Raw genomic sequence first — 27,869 nt, forward strand, 5'->3', positions numbered from 1 at the left:
AAATCACCATTCTCAACCAAGAATAAAGTGATCCGTGTGCTTTGGCAATTTCCTTAAAATCTCATGTTATGGTCAGGTATCAGATGTCAGTACACTAACACGTGAAAGCCACCATCTTAGATTGAGGGCATCAAGGACTGATGCAGCAGCAGTGCCCAGGGTTTCCATCTCCGCTCTGCAACGAACTGCAGACTCACTGTCTCATGCTGGTTTTGGTGATACCTGACCCTGTGAAGACAGTGTCTTCCAACTCTTTCCTGCCAGAGCTCCTCACAGGCAGTGCCAGCTACAGCTATGGCAGTTGGACCAAGGCAGATCACACATGGGCTGCTGGAAACATCGGTCAGAGATGAAAGTGTCTCATATAGTGCTTTCCCAAAGAAGAGGGCAAGCCATCCCCATGTTAGCATCCTATCGTTTGCTCTGTTCTGGAGCATGAGGATGCCTGTTCCCTGCAGCCAATGGTAGAGAGTGAACAAAGCAGCTTGTGAGGTCTGGGAAAGACAATCCCTCCTTTCTCAGGCTCCCTCAGCCAAGAGGGACTGGAGGCCACACGCGACTCCTCACTCCTCCCCTCCTGTGTTCTGTGAATGGGAAGGGATTTTTGCCAATCTTTTTTTCCATCCTAATTAAAAGAGAATCACGGCTTGAAAGGAAAGCCATGCAGTCTGGACTCAGTTCACTGACTGCTGCAATCCTGTTCACAGGTGTGAGTCCAGGTCTGCAGGATCTGTGGAGCAAGAGCTCGTATCTTTGATTTAACATCCACAGGCAGCAGATTTAAACTGTACTGATCATCAGAAGAGGAAGTGTAGGACTTTGCTCACAGAAGAAAGCAGACAGCACGGCAAAGATGATTGTACCTCCAGTTGGTTGGGAACTGCTGGAAGCAGCAATCCAAGGTGGACCACTTAGTCACAGTGATGAGGGCCACCTCCGTTTTCAGCTCCAACAGCAATAGGGACTGGATGACCCAGGTTCACTTTCCTTCCCTAATCACTAACTCTGCTACCACGAGGGCCTGCTTCTGCCAGGCTTTCACTAGAAACTCGGGAAACTTACCCAAGAATGGCATTAAGCCCGGCAGACGCGTACTTGCTGTAAGCCAGAGGGAAGGCATTGTTTTGTGTCAGCCACTGCCCAGTCATGGGGCTCTCACATCTTCTGGGGCAACTCCCACAGCTCTTGCACTCATTTCAATCCCCACTGCAGCAGCAACAGCAGATGCAGATCACTGTTTTCACTGCACAGCGCTCTGTTTCTGTGCCAGCTGTAATTACACTCACAAGCACCTTCTACATATGCTTCCTTGCAACTCAGGACAGGACAAATTCGATAAAAGAAGACATAGTAATACGCTGCATTTAGTTTAGCGTGAGGGCAAATAAGACAAAAATAAATAGAGTGGTAAGTTCGGTATTTTTTTTCCTCAAAATGAAAGTTTTATCTTTAAGAAACAAACTCCAAACCCTCCACAGTCCAGTTACATCTTACAGGTGGCACTCAACTGCTGGAATTTATAGGACTGCTGCTAAAAGTTAATTTGAAAATGTATTTTTAATTTATTCAGGGAGAATGTTAGGTATCTTGAGAGCAAAATAGTTCTATTATTACCATTGATCTGTGAGCAACTGCATCCTCAAGTCTATAACATGAGCTTAACACCCAAGACCAGAGCAGACACAATGAAACTGACCTTATCTGAACACAATGCACAGTTTCAAGGTCTTGAAGTTAATGTAATTATGTCCCCGCCTATCTCACCCAGCACAAGTTCCTGAAGAGTTTAGAATACATCTAAACCTTTTGCACTGTAAAGACTTTTTTCTGTCATACATTTTATTAAATAAAAATTGATGTGTTATGACAGCTGAGAACACAAAAAACAGTGGGAACAAAGGCTCTCCATATAGCAAGTTTAAAAAAATTAAGCCATGATTTGAAACAAAACCACATATGTACAATAACAAGTTACAAAAACCAACAGCAAAAGTAAAGCAGTAAGAGCAAAAACCTGTTTTATCTGGGAATCCTGAAGGCTGGAATGCAGCAATATCCACAGAGGTACAAGTAAGTTTTGAGAGAAGGTATCAGAGTCTGGTAAGGCGAAGGTCCTACCTATATTAAGCTCTGCATGGGACTTCATGAGAAGACCAAAGAACACGAGGATATAAGGAGCAATCCTTACCCAGTAGAAGGAGCTCAACATTTCAAAAAGCACCTGAGCAGGTGACTTACTCAACACAAAAAGTCAATTTATTGTTTCTTTGTTTTGATTAGAGAGTTATTGCTAGGAACAACAGTACCATGATCCTCAAAGAAGAAACTGAGGTAGCTGTCTTGTATCTAATAAAATCACAGGCAAAAAGAAAATGGCATATAAATATTTTGTTCAAAATTCTTCAACAAAGTACAAGCAAAGATAGCCAGAAAGGAACAGAGAATTAATCCTGCTCATGTCAAAGACATTAAGGCCACAGAATAGCGCCAATGAATTTTAGTTTCCCTTTCTCTTCCTTTGCTATTTTGAGGTACACAGATAACTAGTTTCTCAGTCACTTTCTCTGGAGAGATATGTTAAATGCTTTACAATGGTTAAGATTACTTTGCCAAATAGTTCAGATATAAAATGAATGGAAACCAGGAGCCTCTACAAGTCTTTCTTGGCTAAAAAAAGTACGACTTACATTGTGGAATTTTTTTCTCTTCATTCCCCAGACCAGAAAATGAGCATTTTCCTTAACAACTCAGAAGAAATGAGGTGTGACAAGTGCACATGAATATCACATTTACTAAAATTTCAGAACTATTCTGTATTATTGTCTATAACATGCCCTGAACATTCTTTTCAAATGCAGCAAAACATTTATCAAGTAAAAATAATTTAAAATCCCTTTGTTACCTAAACTTTTGTCAATCAAAAGGTAGTACTATAACTTGAAACCAATAATTGAGTCAATTTTTCATTCTCCTATTTGCATGAAGCTGGATATAAGCACTGGAAAAAAAGACTTAAGATGGTCATGTAAGGTAGGACTCGACAAACCTCTCCACCCCCTCATCTCACACCTCCCCGTACCCGCTAGCATTCCTCTACACAGGTCTTTTGGAAAAAGACAGTCAGAAGCAGCAAAGAGGTGGATGCACTATTTCCATACAACCTGCTAAAGCCTGTATGTGAAACAGCTTATTGTAGGGAACAATGAAAGACAGAAAGAAAAAAAAAAAGGCTTAGTTGAGTTATTTTCTTTTTAAAATTAAAACCAGGAAGTATTAAAAGATTACTTTCTTGAGGTTTTTCTTCACGCTCTCTCATCCTTCCAACCTCAGTCATATCATGCATATTAGAGTTCAAATTGGCTTGGTTTTCCACTTGAAATGGCAACGCAGAATGCCAGCTCAGTTAAAGGTCTGTTAGGCTTTGTTAATTGCTTGAAAAGGTAGTCATCTCTTTTTCTCTATTTCTTTAATATGCTGAAATGTTTTGGGCTTTTAGGGTTTTTTCCCAATTGGGAAGGCAGAGGAGGGCAGATGAGAAGAAGGTGGAGAACAGCATACTATTCTTTATTGGGAAAAGGCTTTTAGCAACAACTGAGGTAGGAAGGACTACAAAAGAGTTGTTCTTAATTCCTGAATATCTTGCGTCATAAGAAGGGGTAAAACATTTGTGCCATACAGACTTGACAGAGTAGTTTACATTTTATGAACTCAAATTATGAAGACTGTGTATGTGCAGATACACATTTAAAACCAGAATTGTTGAACAACTGAAAACGAATCAAGCATATCCATTCACAACAGTTTCTTTTTTTCCTTTACCAAAAAAAAATATTAAAAACTCTAATTCTTTCCATTAGGAAGGACTGCAAAGGTAGCAGATCTATCCCATCAAGACTAAAGCCAAAAGCTGCCAAACTCTACAATTTATACCATCTCCTAGTGTTAAGAAATAATCTGAATGCTTTAACGTAATTAAAACTTGTTTGACCAAATCTCAGTATATATATTAGATAACAGAATGATGCAAATTCCTAAGTATGTGCAAGGAATCAGTTGAAAAATATTCTCCGCTAAACTACAGATGCTGGATTACTTTGGCGTGTGGAAGGTGAGCAGTACTGCCTGCCAATTACTTGCTTGTGAGCCTAGTTGTGATTAAGGCTCCATCCTAGGTGATTTGGATAAGTGTTCCGGAGAACATTATACAGCATTTTCTGCCAGAAAGAAGGCCAGAAAACTCTTGGCACCATGAGAATGAACACAAAACTGAGACACTTCATGGACAAATACTTGCAAAGACCATAAAATTATCCTAAATGGTGTAAGTTACTTTTGCACCAGAGACAAATGCATGCAGTCTGGGGAAACAGCCATCTGTGTTCCCAAGACACTTCCATTAAGAGCGACAGTAGTTCTATGTACTCAATGGCAGAAATATAAACACACTCAGCAGTGAATAATGATTTTAAGAAATCTGGTAAGATAGACTGAAGATCTTCACCTATCACAACTGCAGTCATACAGCTTCTGTTTATATTGCCCATCCAATGGAAGTAGGATATTTAATATTCCTCTATGAATATAAGCACCATTAAACATGGTAGGTTTCTTGAGACAAATACTCTGCCGCTGTTTTCCCCACAACACCACCACTGTCTACCTTTGGGCACATTTTGCTATCAGCACAATTAGGGAGTGAAAGAAAGGATCTCCCTCAAAGAACAACCTCGCTTCATCCACAGAACTAAAAGCAGTATTCCTGGAACATTTCCTTCTGGGCACTCTTTATCCACACAAAGGAAAAAAAAAAAAAAAAAAGCCACCCTTTGCCATATTTTACAGTAAGCAAATTAATAATCTGAGGAAAGAAAAAAAGCAGCAACTTTCATAGACTACACTCACTGTATGTAGTAAATTGTCATTTTCAAGGCACCAGATGCGCAATAAAGGAGACAGGTTAAAGGAAACAAAAACCATTTGGTTACTTCTTGCCCAGCGAGTATTACAAAAGCTGTGCAATTTGCAAGAGGTATTTGTTAAGCAGAACAATTACTCCAAGATGTAGTATCCATCACCTACCTTGTAGAAGGGCTCCATTTCTCTTGAAAAAGGTGCTTCCTGGCCAAATGGGTGGACCTGATGTGCTAGAGGTAATAAGAAATAAGTGTAAAGAAGATCTCATTTACATTAATCGATTATAAATTACTATTTGCATTAATTCTGTTTTGGTTTAAAGCTAATGTAACGTCATGGCATTTTGCCTTCAAGCAAGGGTTTACAATTTCACGTTAAAAATAGGTTAATTTGATTCAAGATTCACATTCTCTTCACATTCTCTCCTCAGCAAAGCACACGCCCACACTCTCTTAGAGGAAGAGAGAAAAAAGCAATTTGGAATAAATAATAAAAAAACCCTCAAATCAGTGTCAAAAATATTTACTGAATTCTCAGTACAGCAACATATACGCCTTTTCCCAAAGCCATCTGCTAAAAACCCAAATGCTTTATGGCTTCTACTCAGCTGTAACAACCCCGGCTAACACATCAACCCAGAAAAGCCTTGGCCAGACACCGGGCGGCTTCTGTACTTCCACCAGAGCACTTCGCCCACCAAACCCGCTCACACGCAGAGGTCACCTGCCGCATCAGAGAACACACAGCTCAACGAGCTGTCCCGCGAGCACCAGCATTAATGAAGCTCGGCCTCTGCCGTGCGCGCCTGCTTGGTGACCATGACGGTTCCTGCGAGACCCCCGGCAGGGTGGTGGCCACGGCCGGCCCTGGGGCACCTGCCGCCTGCGAGTGCACGCCTGCCCCAAAGCCCTTCCCTGAACTCGGGCCACCGCCAGCTCCCTCTTTCACTTCACCTCCTGCTTGCGCAGAGGCTGCACGAAGAGAATGGCCTCCGAGAGGCCTCTCCTGTGACAAGCGTGGCTGCAGGCGAAGAACGGATTCAAACTCAGGAAAGGGAAGAGGAGGAAGAGGAGGGAACATCGGGATGATCCTCTAAACCTTGCTTCCTTCACTGCCTTGGAGCAGCCCCACGGCACTGCGGGCAATAGGACTGTGGAGCACCCGCTCCAACAGTCCGCGGTGTCAGCGGGTCGGAGAAGCAGGGAGGCTGTGAGGAAGGGCCTCACGGCCGCCCACACCCCTCCTCTCCCGCAAAGGCACGGGAGCACCGCTGCACCCACACCACCACACCAGAACAGCTCTCCTTCCTGCAGCAGCTGCCCCACAGCCGCGTCTTTCGGCAGAAGGACCAAACTTCCCAGGCATAAAAGGCAACCTTGCTCTTTTCTTAACAGCGCAGAGGACTGTTGGCCACGTGCACCCCTCCTTCCACTAGGGCACAGCTTGCCCTCCCCAGGGAAATCCACAAGCGGTGCTGCCCAGAGCCAGAGTGCCACCGCTGCTGCTGCTCTTGCTGCGTGGGGAGTCCTCGCCAGGAGAGGCACTACCTGTAGGAGTTCACTGATCGCATCCGAGGGCTGAGGCACAGCAAGTATTTTAAAAGCACAGTACCTAGGGGAAATACCTAAAAACACGGAAAAGATTTGTAGCAGCGCTGTCAAGGCAGGTGGAAGAGACAGATTGCCAGGGGGGTCGTTCCTGTAGTCATGAAACATGTTTCAAAGTCCTCTAAAGCTTGAAGACAATCATAGATATTTTAATATACTAAGCTTTTATTGACTTTAGTATCATGATGGCATGAAACTATGCTATCAATATATAAATAACTGCCCTATGCCCAAATTCAAGCACAAATTAAAAGCAAGGGACTAAATATCCTTCGCTAAGATTACTGTAAGGCACTCTGCCTTTTTAAGGTAATCCAGCTTCCTCTTTGGATGCAAATTGTGAACCAAGCCCCACACGCCATTTCTGTTCAAAGTTACTTTTGTCTCCTCTTGAGTTGACTACCACTACGCAAAATGCGATGAAATGAAAACAGATGTTGTCTATTACATTGACAGCATTAGCAAAGTTCTGATAAAATGCCATATATAAAAAACACACTGCTTTCACAATTATTCTGCAGAGACTCTTGTGCTAACGTATAAAAACTTCACTGTGTTAAAATACAGACTGTAAAAGGATCCAAAGCAATTACATGAGTAATAAAAGCCTTTAATACTCCTGAACAAAAAGGGGAGTTGAGAGCGAGCGAGCGAGAGCAAAATGACCAAAAAGAAGTTAAGTAGGTCTACATTTGTAAGTGCTGGAGTGTGCTGGGGCATGCACTCATCTGAATACACATGCTCACTTCATAGGGCTTAATGTAACCAATTGTTTGCATTCCTTATAGTAAGCGCCAGCTCTTCAACTCACATGAAGGTCAAGAGCTGTTGAGGGCATTCACACTCCTGTAGGACAGGCTCACAATTTAATAGCGCATCAGAGTCCAGGATAATCTCTGGGACAGGACCCATCAAACTACAAGTGGAAACCCATAGCGTAGTCTTCATACTGTACAAATTTGCCACAGAAATCAGAAATCACAGCATGGCAACTACATACCTTTCAAAACCCCAAGAAAAAAAATGGTGAAATTCTGAAATGAAGCCATAGAAAAAATTTACTCCCAGGCTGCCGTATGCCTGTATGTGGGTGGAAGAGGGTTAAAGCGAAGAGAGGGAAAAGCATATATATTTGAATAGACAAAATGTCTCCACTAGAGAAACAAAGCCATAGTGATTTATCTTATTTTCCAACTTGAAAAAAGGCCCAAGGCTCTCATAAAAAACTCCATTTGATTCAGCACAAACCCACATGAACTGAAAAAATTAACTGTGCCTTCCCAGGGAAGGAAGCTAAGGAATTCAGGCATGTAAATAATGTACCACAGCAACTGGTCAAGCCTTTCAAACAACAAACTTCTGTGTTTGCAGGGCTTTGCTGAAGTTGAGCTATGCCTGATCTGCGTTGTATAAATTCTCTTTCTGTTCCGAAACTTTTGCACGTGAAATCTCAGATGGTATTAATTATTAAAACATACTTTAAGTTGAGAAATGACAGAGTTAAACTATCTCTCACTTTAAAGTGTTCAAAAGCTGCTTCCTCCCTGTTCCACATTAAGAAACCATTTGAAGAAGTTCATTCTTCTAAAGACCATCTATAATAAAATAGACCTGGTCCATCCCAGGTGTTTTTTCGAACAAATTGTTTCTTCAGTGTAGTCTGTAAGCTACTGGAGAAAAGTGGCTGGTTGTCCTATAGAAGCAACAGCATATTGCGTATTTAGGCAAAATAAAAATGCAAAATCTGGCTTTAGAATTTCCTTTTATAATCAATACATGCTGTAAGATTAATACTTATGCAATTAGCATTATTGATGGCAGAGTTTTTCCCCAAACTTATCAACTAAACACACTGACTAAAGTAATATTTAATTTCTAATAAATCCCCACACACCTACTAGAAGAAAAGCAGTAACTAGTTTGAACTCTTATATCAGTGCAAAGAAACTTGTGGCCTAATACATTTTCATTATACACAGGTTTGGACTGACTTAACTCCCACCACAGGGCACTTGGCGGGGGCGGGGGGCGGGGAAAGATGGACTTGGATCAATCATGAAGACCTGAGATTTCAAATTAACAACTTGAAAGAACATGAATTAGCATAGTTTATGGCTAAGACGACATGTGAAACACCAGCAGTTACCTGTCAAGGACTGTTGGTTTGATTTGCAGAAAATACTATCGTTACAAGCAAAGGGCTATCCAAGCTGCAACAGTATTTGTAGCAAACGCATAAAACAGGATCCAGGGGTGCAAGTTCATGTCCGTCTAGTGCAGAATCCACCTCTCACTGAAGCACAGTCATTGTCACTGCAGCATCCATGCACCACCACAGGGAGCAAATGAAGTATTCACACGCTTGCTGAAAACCAGCAGCTGAGAGAACTGACAACTAACAGTGTTTAACCCGTGAGCATCTGCTTGTGTGAAATGAGATAAATGGAACTAGGAGCCACCCCTGATCAAACGCAACCCTTCCCGGGAATTCACTATCGATTTTTAACAATAAGTGGAACTCGATTTCCACTCAAGGCAAGCGATATACTGTTTCTCCTCTGATGACACAACCAGTAGGAAACTTCGTCACGCTGTAGGGCCCTAGGCATGGGAAGCCGCCTGACCAAGAGCTAGCAGGGATTTTTCTGAGGGCAGGCTTTTCCACAGGAAAATGTTGCTTTGCTGAAATCTAAAACATTCCATGGGAATGTGTTGATTTTGATACCACTTGTGCTGGAAACCAGGCCGATGTGAAGGTTGGCTGGCCAGCCAGTGAGGGTTCATGGCAGCCAGCCAGCCCAACCAGGAGCTCCCAGGGCATACAGAAGCAATAATGCATGTGAGCCCCCCCCCCCCTCCGATTCATTATTTCTACCAAAACATATGCCACGGATTTATAAAAATCTTTAAAAGGTGCATAGGCTTCAAGAGACTTAAAAAAGGAAATACATATCCTTTGTCTTCTGGAATTCACATTACAGCAAGGAGACTGCAGTTCTTAAAGCCAAGCACTAAAAAAAAGCCAGGGTATGAATTCTCTCTCACAGTTGCAGTATTTCACAACTATGCCAAAAACTCTCACAGGCCTCTTTGTCAGAGGCCTGATTAGTAGATTTAAAAATGCCAAACAACTAAAAATTCAAAACAAATTCAATTGTGTGGGACTACACACCACAATTAATGGATGATGAAAACACAGAAGAAAGGCAATAAATATAGGCCAATGACTGTGTTACCAAGAGGGTGATGGTAAGCAGGAGGACAAAGAAAGGGGGGAAAACAAACAAACAAGGCAACCCGCCCCCCCACCACCCCCAAACACACATGTCAAAGGCCCCTGAGGCTAAGAGCTATTAGCCCGAAGAAGGAAGGCTCAGGCAGTGAAGATGCTCCACACATAGCTCGGCCCACCACGGCCAAGAGGTGGTGGGCTCAGCTGCTGGGGCATAGCTGGTGCCAAAGTACACCCTGGCTCTCAGGAAAGCTTAGAGGACAGGGTAAGACAGCTCAGTAAGGGATAGAACCATGAACGGGGTCAGCTGTAAGCTAACAAGCGGTTGCACACAGTATACCCAACACAGAGCCTGCAGTAAGCAAACAGCTGCTAGACCAGAAACAAACATGCTGCAGTGACACAGAAGACCCCTCTCTAGCCCTTACCCGTGGCAAAAATGATGAGCACAAGCCTAAGAAGATTGACTGAAGCGCCTCTACATGCAGCTCAGCCCACGGATTTTGCAAAAAGGTGTGGCAGGAAGAAATACAACTCTTCCCCTCCTGACAAGCACAGTAAGTTCCCAGTAATGCAGAATGAGTGGACAGGAGAGCACCCAGTTCACTGCGATCACCACCCTTTGCCCTGGGGTCGATGGCAGTTATCAGGACAGCAATACAATTGAAAATTCCCAGGAGCAGAAGCTGTAGCTGACAGATGAACTGAACAAAGGCATTGCTGTACCCTCGCTGCAAGTACTCCATTACCAACCACCCACAGTACAAAATACTTCACTGCAAGTCTCACCTACACCTCTGATGAACAGCAAACTGAAGGAAATATCAAGGACACCAAACCTAGAAACAACAAACCATTTTGTCAAAGAGTAACCAACAGAGCATCTTGTAGGTATAGAAACCCACCTCCGAAAGTTTCTGAAAAGCAACTAAACCACAATTATTCTTATGTTCAAGCTGCTGAGATAACAATAGCTGTAGATGCCTTTATCTGGCTGGAGCCCATGAAACCCTGTATCCAGTGGCAGGAGGGAAAGATGCTCCTGACAAGTACATTCAGCTCCTGATGCAAGCTGGACTCAAGACTGCTACCATAAGGTATATAAATGGATGTCCAAATAAGCTGGAAAATCATAATTTTTACCATTCCTTGAGAAGTAAATTTAGGATGGGGTGGTAAGTGAGAAAAAACTTTTAAGTAGTCTACTTTTGTGGGAATACAGCATCCCTTGATGCTGAAAGATGCGTAGTACTTCATTACGGCAGTCACCCTGTGTAAGGCATGAGAAATATTCATCACTACAGCAACAAGCAGCCTTCTTGGCTCCCACGCTACACAAAGACAGTCTGCAGAGCGGCCGTTGGATGGCATGGGAGGAGGTCACTCGGTCCAAAGCACACAGCCACGAGCTTGCAGAGTGAATATGGGACAGACGGCACCTCATTCTGGTTGAGGACTCCCGTAACACTTGTCAGCTCTTCACTGCTTGCACAGCAGAGCTCAGATCCTTCTATTGCCATATCAGCTCAGTTTTCTACACTCAACTTTAATGCCATTACTGGACAGGGGCTAACAAGACTATTGCACTGCGAAGAGGGGTTAATGCTCTGCACCTGGGTACATAACCATAGTTCTATTAAAGAATTTATCACTCCCATTATGAATTTTGAGCAATACAGAAGTATTTAGATACTGCCACACCTCTAACACATGCGATTTGTTAACATGGAAAAAAAAATTTATAATCCCTGCCAGCAGCTTGCTGGCAGTTAATATCACAATTAGCAATCACCTAGCAACAGGCAAGGAAGCTTCCTCTCCAATCAAAGGGAAAAAACCTCTACTAACCTGGGCTAATGACAATACATTAAAAAATATCTAGAAGGTACGTGTTAAGGTATTTCCTGATTTTAATGAAAACTGATTACTTCAGAGATTTTAAATACATAAACCCATTACTCCATCTTCTCGAATTTTCCAGAACTAACAAAACATTATTCTTAAAGCGATTTATGAATTCACAACACTAATTTTTAATTTATGAAGGCTGATCTAATATTCTGGTAATGCTTCTCTTTCCTCTGCAATTCCCTCTTTTATTGTCTCTCGGTATCTCTCTACTTACTGCCACATGTGAGCTTGAGACTTTAAGCTCCTAGATGGTGTCTTTCCTGGTTTCTCTAGGGTGTCTAACACATTTTTGAGCGAATAATAAAATTTTGATCTCTTGCACACTCTAAATGAGTTTTCTATATGACACGACTGCCAGAGGGATTATATCTAAATTTTTATTAAAGACAAAAGAAAAGTTGCTTGGGAAAGCTATTCACGAACAAAATGCCTGAAAATAAAATTTAATGGTACTTTTTGAAGGATGAAGGGGAAAGTTAGCCAAATCTTTACATTTTCCCAATAGCCAAAGCCATTCTCCTTCCACTATCTCCACTTAAAATAAGTAATTAAGCAGGAAAACAGAGAGAGGGAGAGGGAGAGAAAGAAAAAAAAAAATCAGGATAAAAAAAAAATCTTCTCAATTTTTCAGAATTTGGGATAAAAAGGGTAATTCCTGATTTCAAAAAAACCCACATGGTCATGTGTCTTTTGGAGCCCATCAATGATTCTGCTGTGGTGCTCAAAAGACTCCTCTCACTGCTGACGTGATACATGAAGCTGCCTTGTCCCCTTGGTGAGACTCCGTAGCCTTCAGCCAGAATTTTGGTCTTTGCCAAGAGCTGAATATACGTGCACAACAGAGGATTTGTTCTTTAAATAAATAAAAATGTCATAATTTCTAGAGAGTTGTTTAAGAGATGGCTATTTGAGGTATGCCAGCCACAGTGCAAAATGCAAATTTCTCACTAATCCGTGTTTAAATATTTTAACACATTTATTGTGAACACATGTGCTGGTTTGGCTGGGATACAGTTAATTTTCTTCATAGTAGCTAGTATGGGGCTATGTTTTGGATTTGTGCTGGAAACGGTGTTGATAATACAGGGATGTTTTAGTTATTGCTGAGCAGTGCTTGCAGAGAGTCAAGGCCTTTTCTGCTCCTCACCCCACCCCACCAGCGAGTAAGCTGGGGGTGCCCAAGAAGTTGGGAGGGGACACAGCTGGGACAGCTGACCCCAACTGACCACAGGGGTATTCCAGACCATAGGATGTCATGCTCAGCATATAAAGCTGGGGGGAGAAGAAGGAAGGGGGGGATGTTCAGATTAAGTAAGCATTACAAGTGATGGAGCCCTGGTTTCCTGTAGATGGCTGAACGCCTGCCTGCCAATGGGAAGTGGTGAATGAATTCCTTGTTCTGCTTTGCTTGCACACATGGCTTTTGCTTTACCTATTAAACTGCCTTTACCTCAAGCCATGAGTTTCCTCACTTTTACTCTTCTGATTCTCTCCCCCATCCCACCAGAGGGGAGCGAGCAAGCAGCTGTGTGGTGCTTAGTTGCCAGCTGGGGTTAAACCCAACACATTCTAATTCCAGGCTGAATACTGAAATAGGAAAAAGTCCAGATATATTTGAAAAGTCATGGTGAGACAACTGTCACATGTTACTTTTAATTAAAAAAGATTTGTCTCCATTGGGAATTGGGAGATGCTGGCTATCAGCCTCCAGTTCTAATTTTGCCTCTACCACTGAATCACACAGTAACTTCAGGCAAGTCATTTCATCCTTTCTGTCTCAGGTTTTTTTTTTCTTCTTTTGTGTTAAAAACAGGAATACATTCTTATCGACATAGTCTACATATCTCTGGAAGGAATAAGGAATTGTTAAGTAACAACACAATAGGTAAGGGAATAGTCTTTTGAAGTGCATGTAGTTAAAGAAGGAACAACATAGCTCACTTCTAGTGCATGGGTTGTTATTTGTTCCTGCTTTCCTTATTTTGAAGCAAGGAAAAACACTGCAGGTTACTTCACATGCTGTAGTGTTGTGTTGCTCCTTATTTCACAACTGCTATTAAATGGTTCCTAGACTATCTATCACTGGATGAAAAGCTGGTGGTTGTCAGGCTGGGGAAACTTCACAGTTATCTAAACTTACTTATGTGATACAGAGCGTGCCTGTGCCAGCTCATGCAGGCATGGCAGGTTGGTCCCCTGAAGCCCAGATGAATAGAAAATCCCATTTATGGACAGCCATTGGCCTCTGAGACCACAGAGGACCACGGCCTCTTTTGGGCTGTAGCAGCATCAAACACTGACCTGGCCAGTGGGGAGAAGCTTGATTCCCTTATATTCCACAAGATCAGAAATGGAGCACTCGAGTTTTCTGAAGATAGCCTTCGTTTGTTGAAAAACAAGTGATGGGGAAGAAGAGGTTCATTTCTGTTTTGGTTTTACTTGATTAGAATTGCACTGGAAGGAAAAAAGTCTTTAATCTCAGATTCCAGAAAATAAATGACTCCTAGCAATTGCCTATATCTAGGCTCACCTTCATTTTCAACTTGATGTAATGAGTCTGCTCTGATAGTTAACGCTACAGCACAGACAAGGCTCTAGAGAACTTCCATGCCGACCACCTGAGCAACCAAACCACAGTGGACCCGCAGAGCTGCCAACCAGGCACAACACTGTAAAGCTCTACTAAAAGAAGCATTTCTCCCAAATTGAAACTGATTAAATTTTTAAAAAGCCCAGGGTCACCCAATTGACTTCTGTTATTCTAGTCCTGAATTCTCCCTTTATTATTTTTGCAGAACTTCAAACAGCTTTGCTGATAGACCTGCCTGGATTTTATAAATACTTTCTATAGGAGGCTCCCACTCACATTGCTAACCAAGGCTCAACCATGGCCTGTCAGTCAACTGGACTTGAGATTAACCAAACACACATCTCTGCTAGAATGGCTTGTCACCCGTTACTGAGAATATGCCTCTTGTTCATTTCAAAGACACTAACATACCTTGAACATGCACAAATTATAAACATGTGCATACGCAAAAGGGCAAATCTGATCTCCAGTGCAACAGAAATAGATGGGAAAAAGGAATGGAAGGCCTTTAAGTCCCCCCCCAAATGCTTCACATTGCTTGCTGAAATTCTTGCTTATTTGGTGTGGTGCGATTCCCCATTTCACCAATTTAAGTACTAAGGAAACTCAAAACTAAGCATGACCCACAGGCTGCTGCCAGTATGAACTCCCCCTCCACCACCTGCTCAAAGCCAAGGCGCTTACCAGCTGAAATTTTCCATACTTGGTCTTTCTCATTAATCTTGAATGAATGTGGTTCAGATGATTCAGAGCTAATCTGGCTTCTGGAATTACAGCAGCAGAGGACAAAACGAACGTTTAACCTCTCCCCTGGAACATTTAACCTCTCCCAGATGCTGAGGGTATTTTTCCCTGGAAAGCTTAACGTGCTCATAGGCTCCGCAGCACTGCTGCAGAGGAGTGTGCAGAGATTTGCAGCCACTGGGCCATACACCAAAACATTTGATGCACATGTCAGAATATCACATAAAAACGTGAGTCCTGCATTCAATGGTCACACTCTTATCCCCCAAAAGATCAGTGCCTGAGGATCATACTGCACAGCATGTAAGGTGCTCAAAAGTTGAATGACAGACAGTTGTTCTGGTTTCGGCTACGATAGAGTTAATTTTCTTCCTAGTAGCTGGTACACTGCTGTGTTTTGGATTTAGTATGAAAATAATGTTGATAACACACTGATGTTTTAGTTGTTACTAAGTAGTGCTTGTCCTAAGTCAAGGACTTTTCAGTTTCCCATGCTCTGCCAGGTGCACAAGAAGCTGGGAGGGAGTACGGCCAGGACAGCTGACCCAAACTAGCCAAAGGGATATTCCATACCATAGGACATCATGCTCAGGATATAAATGGGGGGAGTTGGCTGGGAGGGGCGGATCACTGCTCAGGGAACTGGCTGGGCATCGGTCACCAAGTGGCAAGCAATTGCATCATGCATCACTTGTTTTTCTTCTTGGGTTTTATTTCCCTCTCTTTTTGTTATCTTCCTTTTCATTACTATTATTACTATTATTATTATATTTTATTTCAATTATTAAACCGTTCTTGGCTCAACCCACGAGTTTTACTTTTTTTTTTCCGATTCTCCTCCCAATCCCACCATGGGGGGATGGGGGGGAGTGAGTGGCTGCGTGGTGCTTAGTTGCCAGCTGGGCTTAAACCACAACAATAGTTTGTGGGAGCTTCTATCTCCAGTGCAAAAGTTTAATGCATAAATATCAAGTTATCCTTGAAGATACATCTTTAGAAATAAATTGCTAAGGCATAAAAAATTGAGTATCAAAATTTGTCAGTTTTCACTCATTCACATTCCTGTGATTACTCAGTTTGAAGCACTCAGAGCTGTATTTTAGAGATGGGGGAGGGACAGACCAACACACACACGAAACTACAGCACCTAACACTGGGCTGTTTCATCTCACAGTCTGGGTCTACAGACGTAACAAAAGAGGGAAGAGAATACAGTATTTTTTGCGTAAGGAAGCATTGTAGAGACATCACCTAGATCAGTCCTCCCACCCACAGAGCTATAGAGATACCATTTCCATTCACAGAAAGGGAAACATACACACAGAGATAACAACGTACCTCCAAAAGTCCCAGTAACCCATGGCAGATCAGGACCAGCCCCTAGACGCCCCACCTCTCAGCTCCAGGCCCCTGCTGACAACCCACACTGCCATCATCTTAGGGCTCCTCTTCACTGACTGACATTAGTTGCACCTACAAGAGTTCAGTGTTTCTCCAAAACGGATCCCAAATGCCTCAGGTTGTATGCAGGGGAAGTTAAAAGCAGAATTATAATATGCCCTCCACTGGACAGTAAATTTAAAGCAATTTGCACAAGTTTGACTAAATTCTATCCTATAAGCCCAATCAATCAGGAGAAGATGGGAATTTTCCATTTATTCCAGAAAAGTCTTCAACTCAACAAAGCCTCAAATTCAAGGGGCAGAGCAGATGAGACCTCACAGGTATTTACACTGCAGAAGTCTCTTCCCTCTTTACAGCCTCTGCCAAAATGAAGAAGCCCCACTGAACTGTGGTTGGGAACTGTACATGACCTGTACTTCTCTGGTCTCCAGAACAAGAACACTCCTAGTTATTTTTACAGTAGCAATAACCACAGCACCCAACTCCCGCTATCTTCTACTTAACATTTTCAAAGCAGAGCTATGAAATAATGAATTTCACACGTTCTGCAAATCTAACTGTAAACAAATACTCAGAGGACTTCATTCTGACTCATTTTTAAATTATCTTTAGCCACTTTCATCTTAGCAGAAAAATAAACCTCATACCTGTAATGGGAAATAAAATTCAGTGTGCATCTTTATCCCTAATCCTTACCTCTCCAAACAGCTGTTCAGCCTGTTGAGAATACTAACATTGTACTTAGTAATATTCTAATAATTCTCTCAAGTTACAATATTACCTGCATGAATGAAGGAAGTCACTAAGGAAAAGAAAAGCTGACCTTCACATAATTTACAGCGAGAAGTCACCCTTCTACCTTTAAGCCAGCTATTCCTCATATGACTGATGAAGCTGTATCTCTACCAAGAAGGAGACTACTCTTCCAGGAACTGTCTTACAGCATTGTTATTTCAACAAATCTCAGCTTCCCTGGTGGAATCCACGATGTGGTCTAAGTTTTCCGCTGTTTGCTGCCTCTCCTCAGCTGTTGGTGCAGAAATTGGACGTGACTCAGTAAGACAGGGCTTAAACACTCTGCTCTTCACTTTGGAATTCATAGCAGAAAGCAGAGGTGTAGAAATAAAGGCTGTATGAAGGAAGGTGAAGGTGGGCAGGCAATTGCTTTTGTGATGAGATACTGGTTTCTACACCTCTGCTTTATCCGCTGTGACTTCATGCGGGGAAGGTTGAAAAAAGTCGTTATGAACATGAAAAAAAGTCACAAAAAGTTGCAAATATCTAAGTTTACTGTTTCTGCATGGCATATCTAATCAGCAGTTTGGTAACAACCTTGTGCCAAAACACAGAAGCCTAGAGATAGAGTTTAGGCCATTCGCTCGCTCTTGATAAAGCTCAAGAAAGTTAAAGAATAAAGCCAAATACGACAACTGAGCAATCCTCTGTGCCCCTCGCTGAACAGCTCTGGTTTAACAGCCAGTGGAGGAGATCACAAGCTCTCTCCTCAACAAACCAAGAGGTTCTGGGAGGTCCATCTGCTGGTGGGCAACACCAAAACCAGAGGTATTTCACTAACGGAGACCACAATCTTTGTGGGCACCAAAAGTTGCTGCTAAGGGTGGGCATGGTTATCTGTCAGGTACTGTGTAATTCTCCTGCCAGTTGTATCAGTATCTGCCACGCGGTTGCAAAAAATCCTCATTAGTATTAACTAGCAAAAATATGTTCATGAGTGTATGTGCACTCTCACTCTCTCTCTGTAATTAATCCCTGGAGTAAAGCTGTTCCTTGGATCACCTCAAATATAGAAAATCAATGAGTTAGATTACAGGAAACAATTAATTATGGTTCACTGGTGTTTAGAAAGAGACACTGACACCCTGACATCCCCAGATAGCATTTGAGCCCTCTAAAGCAGCAAATCACAGAAAGTAACAAACTATGCTTTTCAAACATCAGATGACCTCAAGCTTGCTCATTCTAGTGAAATGATACTAATCAGTCATAAAATGAATGGGACATAACCTTTTAAACATTAAAGAGGCAATTAATTTATAGCACATCCGTTTACTACAACCAATTAAGCAGAAATATTTTCTTCATGTGTTAATGTAACTTCTGACAAATCATGGGGGGGAAAAATGGAACAAACGACTTTGCCAAACCACTCCAGTTAATTCTCATGTTGGTGGTTTCATTGATAGCCAAGTCTCTTTTTCCAATGTCACGTACAGTGCATCACTGAATTTTCCAGCCAGCACACAAAGTAAATGCACATAAATTGGAAAGCAGCAAGCCCAGCCATTTGCAGCACTGATCCATCCAGGTAGCTGCCTCTGCTAGGTGCAGCAAATACCACCTGCAGTTCTCAGTTCAACTGGAACATGCTCAACCAACAACCCCTTTTTATAAATCCCTGAACCTAAATTTTAGATCATAGAGAAACACGACCTGAAGTAAAGCAGGACTTGGACACCACCAGCAGAAGTTGTTGTCATCTCATTGCACTCTTTACCCTTTTCAAACCATTCTTCTGTCCTACTCCTAAGAGGACTTGCCATTCTGTTATCATTGCCAACCCCTGCTTAAACTGTCTCCTCCTCCACATTAGCTCCTCTGCTGAATCCCTTTTGGGTTTTATTATTGTCTTTATTCTATTTCAGAAAGTTTATGGCTACTTTGTAGACCCTTTAGCATCTCAGCATGGGACAACTTCACAACGAAAGCCTTATTAAAGCCATTTACACAAGTCCCATAGACAGGACAAGAGCGTGTGTTTCTTCACCAACTTGCGTGGAAACTCTGCTGATGGGTTCGCCTCTCGGTCTCTCCCTCTTTTCTTGGAGGAACTCTAGAATAGGTTGTGAAGGCTAGGAAGCAGCAAGCCAGATTCACTAGATGATATGACAGCAGTGTAATGGAATAAAAAAAAATGGACAAAAATTTAGCATTTAACAAGTGCTTTGGATGGGAATTAAGACGCTTATTTATAAGCGAGTCCAAAGGGAAGAACTCAACTCCAAGAACAGTATGCAGAATGTCCTATTTTAATGACTTTGTCTAGAGAAAAAGGGTCCCTCTATTAAAAGAAAGGGTTTTCTCAAACAGTATATTCCCCATACCACCCGATCTTGCCCATTACTCAGGCTACACTAGTGACAAGACGATGCCTGCTAACCTCTCAGTGCCACACTGGAAGACAGCTTTAAGCATCTGCCTACGAAAGCAGGTTCAACAAGGGCTCATGTGAAACGCAGCAGTAAGGGAAATCAAGAGCGTGGCAGAACTCACTACTCCTTTATGCCAAGAAACTTCCCTAAACCTGTGGGCATAGCGAACTGAAAGCAAGGCTTTCAAGCCTGCCTACATCAGTGTTTCACACTGAGAAGTTCCACTGAAAAAGAAAAGGAAAGAAAGAAAAAAAAGCTGGTAATAGATACATTCATGATCCCTCCACACCTTTTGAGTCTCAGCCACTCCAAGAGAAACAGCTTCCCTCTTGGGAAGGGCAGAGAGTCAGTCACCATTTCATGCAGTCTTGCATGAATAGACTAAACCAAAACATTTCCTATTAAATCCACAATGTCTGTAATTCTCTTCAATAATTCTCCCTTTTGTAATTCTCCTTCTGGAGGGAGAGGGGAGGGGGAAGCCCTCTCTTTCTGCTGTCTCCAAGCAAGCTCCAGTCTTCAGCCTCTGACACTTGAATGCTTACTGTTACATGAGCGCATATCGTGGTCTCTTTGGTAGGGCAGCAAGGCTTAGTGCCCGCTTCCCTCCCAGAGGAAGAGGACATACACCACTATGGCACTGACAGGAGACGGTGCTTTTAATTCAAGTAGGAACTGCCTGATTTGCATCTCTGAGCAGGCCAACAAACAAAAACCGGCACTGAAACTCATCTGTAGGATGGGTGGTGAAAGGGTGACTCCGGTGCTGGTCTCGACCAGGAAAAAAGTTTCCCCAAAGAAAAAAAGGGAGTTCAATCTGCCTCCTTTCCTTGGCTCCCCTTTTAAAGAATACAAATAAGCTTCCTGAAAAACAATGGGCCTTTTGATGAGGCAATAGCTTTCCTCCGTGTTTTTGTTTGTTTGTTGAAAACACTTTGATTTCGCAGGAAGCACTAACAAATGCAACCGCGGATCAACTTAGTTAAAGAACCTTAAAAAGCAACAGGACATACATCTCCTACTTCAGCCACTAAACTGGATTGTCTCACTGGCTCGAGCAAAACTGCTGAATTATTTCCCTAACAAAAGAAAGGCGCTTTTAGGTCCTATAATCTCATTTCAAATCCTTTTACCCACTCCCTACTCTTTTTGGCCTTGAAATCGCAATCCTCTTTCAGGACTAATCTTGGGACTAATTGGTGCCAGCACTCCAGTTTCTCTCGCCGTTTCTTCCCCCTCCCTCTCGCATTGTTCAGGTGCTGAAAAGGACGGCGGGCCAGGGTTCAGCGCCCCTATAATGAGGCTGTTCCTACAGAGTAACTGTTAATAATTAGCAGGAAGCATTTTGTCTTTAAATTGCACAGCACGAACAGCAGGATTTTGCAGAGCCAAAGAATTGCTTCACTGTTGCTCAAGGAGCTCCGCAAGTTTGCAGGCGATCTGCAGGCCGGGCACGCGGAGGGAGGGCCGGCTGGCACGCAGGGCACCGTGCCCGGGCCAAGCCCTGCCAGCCGGGCACGCAGGGCAGCACGGGCAGCACCGGCGCTCCCGGAGCTCCGCCGGCAGCGGAATGGAGGAGGGCAGCAAGGGAGACGCCTGCACACCTCACCTCCGGCACTGCGGCCGGCCGTGCTGCCGCCCAGGAAGGCGTTGACGTGACAGGACTGAGGCAGCGCGGTGAAAGGACAGGCTTTGTTTAAGAAATATTCCGGAATACAATTCCCTGAAGAACAACTAGCAAAGAGGAGATTGAAGAAAGCCTGCTACTTTTCAGCTAATGACTGTATTTGCAGGTAGTGCCAAAATGGAACAATGACTTCTCTTACTGAGGGACTACTTCCCAGCCAGACTTGGAAGCAAAATTAGTTTTTCTGTAATTGGAAACTTCAGTCTAGCAAGTGCATTAAAACAAAACCACAAAAAAGCTATTTCCAATGGATGTCCGTTTCCAGCAAACCTAAGGCTAACCTTGAGCTTTGATTCAGGCAAAATAAGCCAAAAGCTTCAAAAGTTTTTCAAGCTGGTAGGACTGCCTCACCGAGAGTCCACATAAAGTTGTGACACTTAGATGTTGTACAGTGTCTTCTACTGCCTCGAAGCTGAAGGACGACACAAGAAACTCCATCTGATGAGATACACATTGCTTCCATCGTAGCCCCAAGGAGTGCTCTGGAGTTTAAATGCAGTTGCGAGTACGTCCGCACCCTCATTCACTACTGCACACTTTTCGGCATCTGTAAGCAGGTATGCTATGAAGAATATGTTAGCATTAAAAAAGGAAAAAAAATACAACTTGCCTCACTCTCCTGAAAGATCAGTTCTTGCACAGCATCAATAAGAGACGGGCTGTCAGGTGCCGAGACTCGTGCAGAAGCCGGCACACAAGACACAAGGTCTCACTAGGTTTAGGAAATCTACTGCCAGTGCAAAGAGGCAACACCAAAAGTTTCTGTGTAAAAAGGCATACTCTCTCGCACACTCGGCTGGCATCTGACTATCACTGGAGAAAAAAAACACAGTCTGTTACTGCAAGTACCCTCTAGAAACAGTATGGGTACACAATAGCCACACAGTAAGAACCTGTTATTTACCTCCAGTCACAGAAATCTACAGCAGGTTTGAACACAGAGCTGAAATTACTGATGATTTTTCTTCGTTTGCACCATAGATTGAGATCAGGTGGTGTCTTGGTGGCTTTTGAATTAAGATGGGTAATAGGTATGCTTAGCTCTGTGCATATTACTATCCTCTGAATGTTAGGCTCCCCCACCACACTAAAGCCACCCACGGTGTGACACCTCGCTGAGGGAATCATGTTACAGAAGATCAGCTGGAACAAGTGCATTTAAATTCTCCATCTCTTGAAGATGCAGTCTGCAAACCTTGTGCTCAAGATCCATTGCTTATTTCTGTTTGCCTTTCCATCAGAAATTTCACACGGAGGACTCTCCTCAGGTCATCCAATTCAGCTTTCTGCCAACAGAAGACTCCTTCCTACAGTCAATTTTCTAGGATTTTATTGAGTCTGCTCTTCAGCACTCTACCAGATGGATTTCAGACCATTTCCTTTAAGAAATTAATTCAGTCTAGTAAGTTCATTATTTGCACCTGGTCAGTGACCAAGGAAAGATAAGCTGGAGTCTATGTACTTGCCGCCTCCTCACATGCTACTAAAATGGCAAGTTTTCCATCCAAGTGTCAAAGTCTGTTCACAACAGCAATACAACAGAGCCAGACAGACATCCCCATGAAAATCTGAGCATCTGCGTTCACAGAGGGATACTGTTTACTTGTTTATAGCACCAAAGAAACCTCTGTTTTCTACCCTGCAGTTTCAAAACTGGAAATCAGAAGACAGCAAGCGAAGATCAGTTCCTGCAGTCAGTTCCCTCTCCCCAAGTTGGAGTCCCTGGGTAGCGTTTGCGTGCTTCAGTGCGGTCCAAACTCCTGTGCCAGCCCAGGCTGCTCTACTGCTATTGCATTAGAGCATAGGCTGAGAGATGCAGCAGACTGCCAAACTGTGCCATGTGAATTACCCTCTCTCACCAAGCTTGTGAAGACTGAGGAATCATGAAGTTGAGGTGCAGCACCTCTTTCCCCAACTGTTGCTTTACCCAGCACTGGAAAACTTTTCTATAGCATGTAAGTGACGTGACAACACAGGTTTGCAAGTCAAGAAACCTTTAAGGCAGGTTTGTGGCACTCACCTACCAGAACACACCCGAGTCAACACTAAGCACGATGATGCCTCCATGCTCTTCTGTGCAGAAACTAAGCCTTGGGAGCCAGACGTAGCATAATTTTACTAGCACAGCACTGTGCCATCTAACTAGTCTCAGTAAGATTACGGTTCAGTGACATATTTTCTCTGGTAGGAATGCTTTAAGAAAGCCTTCACCCCTCCTTGACAAGCCCCAATCCCTTAAAAAAAACCATAAATCACCAGGATCCCATTTACAATGCAACTACAGAAGTATCTTCACCAGCACAACTGAGAGGACAGTTTGCTATTGTACAAGGGCAGCAAGAGCATCTTAAAATGACTTTGCAAAAAAACCCCAAAGAAAACACACAAAAAAGGAAAAAAAAAACCAAAATAAAACCAAACCAAACCCCCAAACCAACCCTCTACTGAACAACCAGAAGATACTGCTCCCAGGGCCCTCAGGTAGCTGCTTGAGAGCTAGTCTGGAGACTGCTGCACACCACTGTCACGCGTGGTATGGTACGCTTTTGTTGTCTTAGACAAGTCAAAGGGCAAACTCAGCGGCAAATCCGAACAGCTTGTGAAAAGTTTCCTCTGTTAGTTTGGGGGGTTTTAACTGATCAGACAGCAACTGTTAGTGGGGTTTTTAACTGTAGTGCCTGAAAGTACCACCCACAGAGTGCTAGCCCACTCTTCTCAGGGGCATCTCATACCCACCGTAGAGAACCGAGGATGGCAAATGGGCACAGAAACAGGCAAAAATGAACTACTTTTTTTTTTTTTTTGGCAGTGCCACTCAACACAAACTGAACTCCTAAAGCTCTTGCTCCATGTCATTACAAAATACAGAGCTCATCAATACAACTTTCCCGCTGTTTTCAAAGCAGGGTTTTGATGGTAATATCCCCAGGGAGATGGCAAAACACCAGCTCTACCACTTCCAGCACAAATTTCCACTCTCTTTTTCCCCCAAATCTGAGCAAGTCTATTTCTACATCCGAAGGCAAAAGCAGCAAAATACACTTAATAACCAAAACATCTACATCGCTTTAGCAATATAGCTGATTATGGCTCTTAAACTATCATGGAATAAATGTGTTTGTATAAAGTCTTCCTCTTACATTATGTTATATTTGGAAGTTACAAAATAAAAGCTGGCTACTCCGGAAGCTTTGTTTGTTATTAATTCCCTTAAGTTTAGAAAATTATTTCATTCTAATTAATTGTTTTACTTATTTTTTTAGTCTCATTAGAAAAATGGTCTTCATCTTTCATATGCAAAACAGCTAACGAGAGAACATTTTTCATATAGAGAAGGAACTCCAATTAATAGAGATCTTAAATACTTGGGGAGCTGTTATGAATTTTGCCATTGATCAGACAGCTACCTGGAAAAAAAGTCTTTTCAGGAAAGTTACATAATTAAAAGTAAGCCAATTCTTTTTTGTTTAGATTGTTTCTCCATCTGCTAATCCAGATTAAACATAAAAATTAATGAAACCCAAATGACACCGAATTTGCTAAATTTACATCTTTCATATACTTTTACTGGAACCTGCACCCTGCACTGCCATCAGTTATGAATTCCCAATGCTGCATGGACGTATTAAAGCATCACTACATTTTTAATAATCTTCAGTATCTGCCTTACTATGCAATTCATTTTTCCAAATTTTACATATTCTGTCTTAGAAAACACCACCACCACCACACTCACACAAGACTAAAACCCAGAATTATACATGCTTCCAAATACTGAATTGAAAGCATCAAAAAAAGAGTCTGTTCTGAGCACCTCAGTTTTTCAGACTAACCTTAGGAAGTTTTCCGTCAAGCCTGTAACCACTGTTTGAACAGAATTTCTTTTTGGAAGGATACATAATGGAATCCTGATAAAAATAGTTACAGAAAAAACCAGTGAGAGGCGTAGAGCTCTGCAATATTTATATTATTCAGGCAGACAACATAAGAGTACCCATCAGTGAGGTTAAAAAATGCAGCACAGAGAACAACTAGCAACAGCAGTCAGGTATAAGGGGCCATAAGCAACAAATGCAAAAAACCATCAGCTGTATAAAGTTGGACACTGACTACTACCTTTGAAAAGGGCAGAATAATAAACTACAGTTATTCCACTTTCACAAATAAAGTCCATGTAGTACTGATTCTAATACCAAAAATATGTAATACAAGCTAATGAAAAGAAAATTTAACAAGTGCACGCATGCTGCAGCAAGCCAAGAAAGAAATACATTTACATTTGTATTAGCAAGACCCATTGGCTGTGCAATCTTGGCTGCTTTAAGAGCAGAGCAATGAAAAATTACCATACATAACTGAACCATACACATAAGCCCACAGAGTGAGTTCTGGCAATTAACAGGAGGAGATTGCCAACAAAGCAGAAATGAGTCAGGATGAAAAGAAAGGAAAGATCTTTTATAGACCTCTGATCCACACTTATATCTGAGCTGGCCAATCTCTTCAGTCATTCCCCTTTCACAAAGGAAAAAACGATCTTAAAACACAGAGGTAGAAACCATGCTACTTTGTAAACAGATACACAGGTGTACGCGACAACCCAACCAACTCCACTCTGAGCAGCCGAACCACACTGCACCTTACCAGTGCTCCTCTTCTTGTATCCGCAAGTTATTCATCAACAAAATGAACTTCTCTAATGTGTTTGCTAGTCAAACTGCTTACACAAACCCACTTCAGACTAGTTGTCTCAAGCAATTCTCCTATCACTGTTGCTGTATTTACTCTTTTGTAATGAAAAGAGGTCACCCGCACTAAAACAGTACATTTTGTTTCTAAGTGCAAAAGAGAGCAGCTTCCCTGGCAGCCAGGCTGCCTTTTGACATAAAAAGTACACTGTATATACATATACCCATGCACTGAAACCCCCAGAGGTTTGCACGTTTATCACTAAAACCACATGCAGTCATAGGGGAAAAAAAGCCTCAGATGCAAAATGGGGAATCTTATCAAAAGTATAACAACATGAAAACCACTGAACTGGATGAAACCAACAGCCTGTTTGGTCCAGGGCTTCCATGACCCAATGCCAGAAATGAAAGTTTCACAGAAAGTGGAAGAGTGGCATAGCACGGTAAATCTGTGCTTGCTACTACAGCCCATGGGGACTTGAAATATCGGAGAGACTGATTTAAACCTAAAAATCCCACAAGGTCTAGTATCCTCTTCCAGATGTATTTGTATTAGCTCTGGACATGGTAGTTAAACAAAACTTCACCATTTGGGGGACTATTGCTTAATCCTTAGCCTTGGCATTTTCCTGCGGTAGCAACTTCCATTAACTAATTTACACACTGCCTAACCCTCCTGCCCTGCTTTTTTTAACCAGTAGCAAAAAAAAAAAAAAAAAAAAGCAAATGCTGCATTTTACAAACAGTTTCATAATTTAGAGACAAAACAAATGCCACTGACAAGCACCCCATGCACAGACACTGCTTTGGGGCCACCTGGAATGGAAAGAAACCCAACAAGAGTTTCTTGAAATCCATCTGAAACGCAGCCCCTTAATTCTCATTTATGCTTAGATGTACCAAAATTGCTTGACAGATTTTCTTTAAACAACTGTGGGGTTCCCAAAATTAAGTCAAAACATCTACAAAAAAATACAGTCCAGATAATAAAATATAACCTTCAGAGTTTCATCGTGGCTTTACTGAAAAAGAACAAGAAGTGCAAGTGCTGAGCACTTCTGTTTTGCAAGGGGAAAGGGGAAGGAACATTTTATCAGGGCACTGTGGTATAAAACACATTGGACAAGCAAAGAGCTATAGCTCTCACCTCCTGTCTTTTCACTTTGGGACAAAGAGGTGAACATGGGAGGAAGACAGCCTCTCTTCCCAGCCATACAGGGTTTTGCTGAGGATGGAAATTTCTCTAAGGACCCCCTACCTCCTCCAAGACACAGTTTTTATATAAGTGTTTCATTCTGATGAAACAAGCAGCTTGATTTTTCCTAGTCAAAATTCAAAACCTAAGTGTAAAAAAGTTTCAGTATGAAAAAATACTCTATGCTTTTTGTTCCAAAACTTCAGAATGAGACATTTTAATACCATTTAAGCCCTTTCAGTTTTTATTCCTCTGAGCCATGGAAGTTCCTGTGAAAGGAGACAACTGTAGCAAAATAGTTTTATTCGTATAAAACCCTCTTCCATCAAAATAGGAGGAATATCGCTTTTACATGGTAGGATCATACAATCAGAGGAGAGATTCACACACATTAAAAACTGGATACAACAGAAATCCAGGTATCCAGAAATCCAGGCGATGAAGGGAGTTATAAAAGCCAGAAAAAACATGGTCAGTAATCACGACCTGCACGTGGCAACTCCAGCCCTTAGTTGAGGTTTTATGACATCAGAAGTGAAGTCTTAAGTGGCAATGGTAATGAAAAAAATCACAATTCAAGCATTCAATTATTAACAAACAGAATTATCCCAAAACTTACTTTCTTCAACCAAACAAATTAAAAAACCTGCCTTCTCCAGAAAGTTTACCAAACTATATATAGAGATACTATACTATCAGCATAGAATCATAGAATCATTTAGGT

At 42.2% G+C, this 27,869-nt stretch overlaps 1 protein-coding gene across 9 annotated transcripts in view; it reads right to left on the bottom strand.

Annotated features, from left to right (window-relative positions):
- Positions 1-27,869, bottom strand: part of FOXN3 (forkhead box N3) — a 215,637-nt gene that overhangs the window by 72,081 nt on the left and 115,687 nt on the right. For all 9 annotated transcript variants that reach the window (XM_052782952.1, XM_052782953.1, XM_052782954.1 and 6 more), the window contains exon 4: positions 5,080-5,144. In XM_052782952.1, the coding sequence (XP_052638912.1) occupies positions 5,080-5,144 (65 nt within the window). The remainder of the gene's footprint in view (positions 1-5,079; positions 5,145-27,869) is intronic.

This window comes from Harpia harpyja, chromosome 3 (assembly GCF_026419915.1).
Source record: "Harpia harpyja isolate bHarHar1 chromosome 3, bHarHar1 primary haplotype, whole genome shotgun sequence".
Taxonomy (NCBI): domain Eukaryota; kingdom Metazoa; phylum Chordata; class Aves; order Accipitriformes; family Accipitridae; genus Harpia; species Harpia harpyja.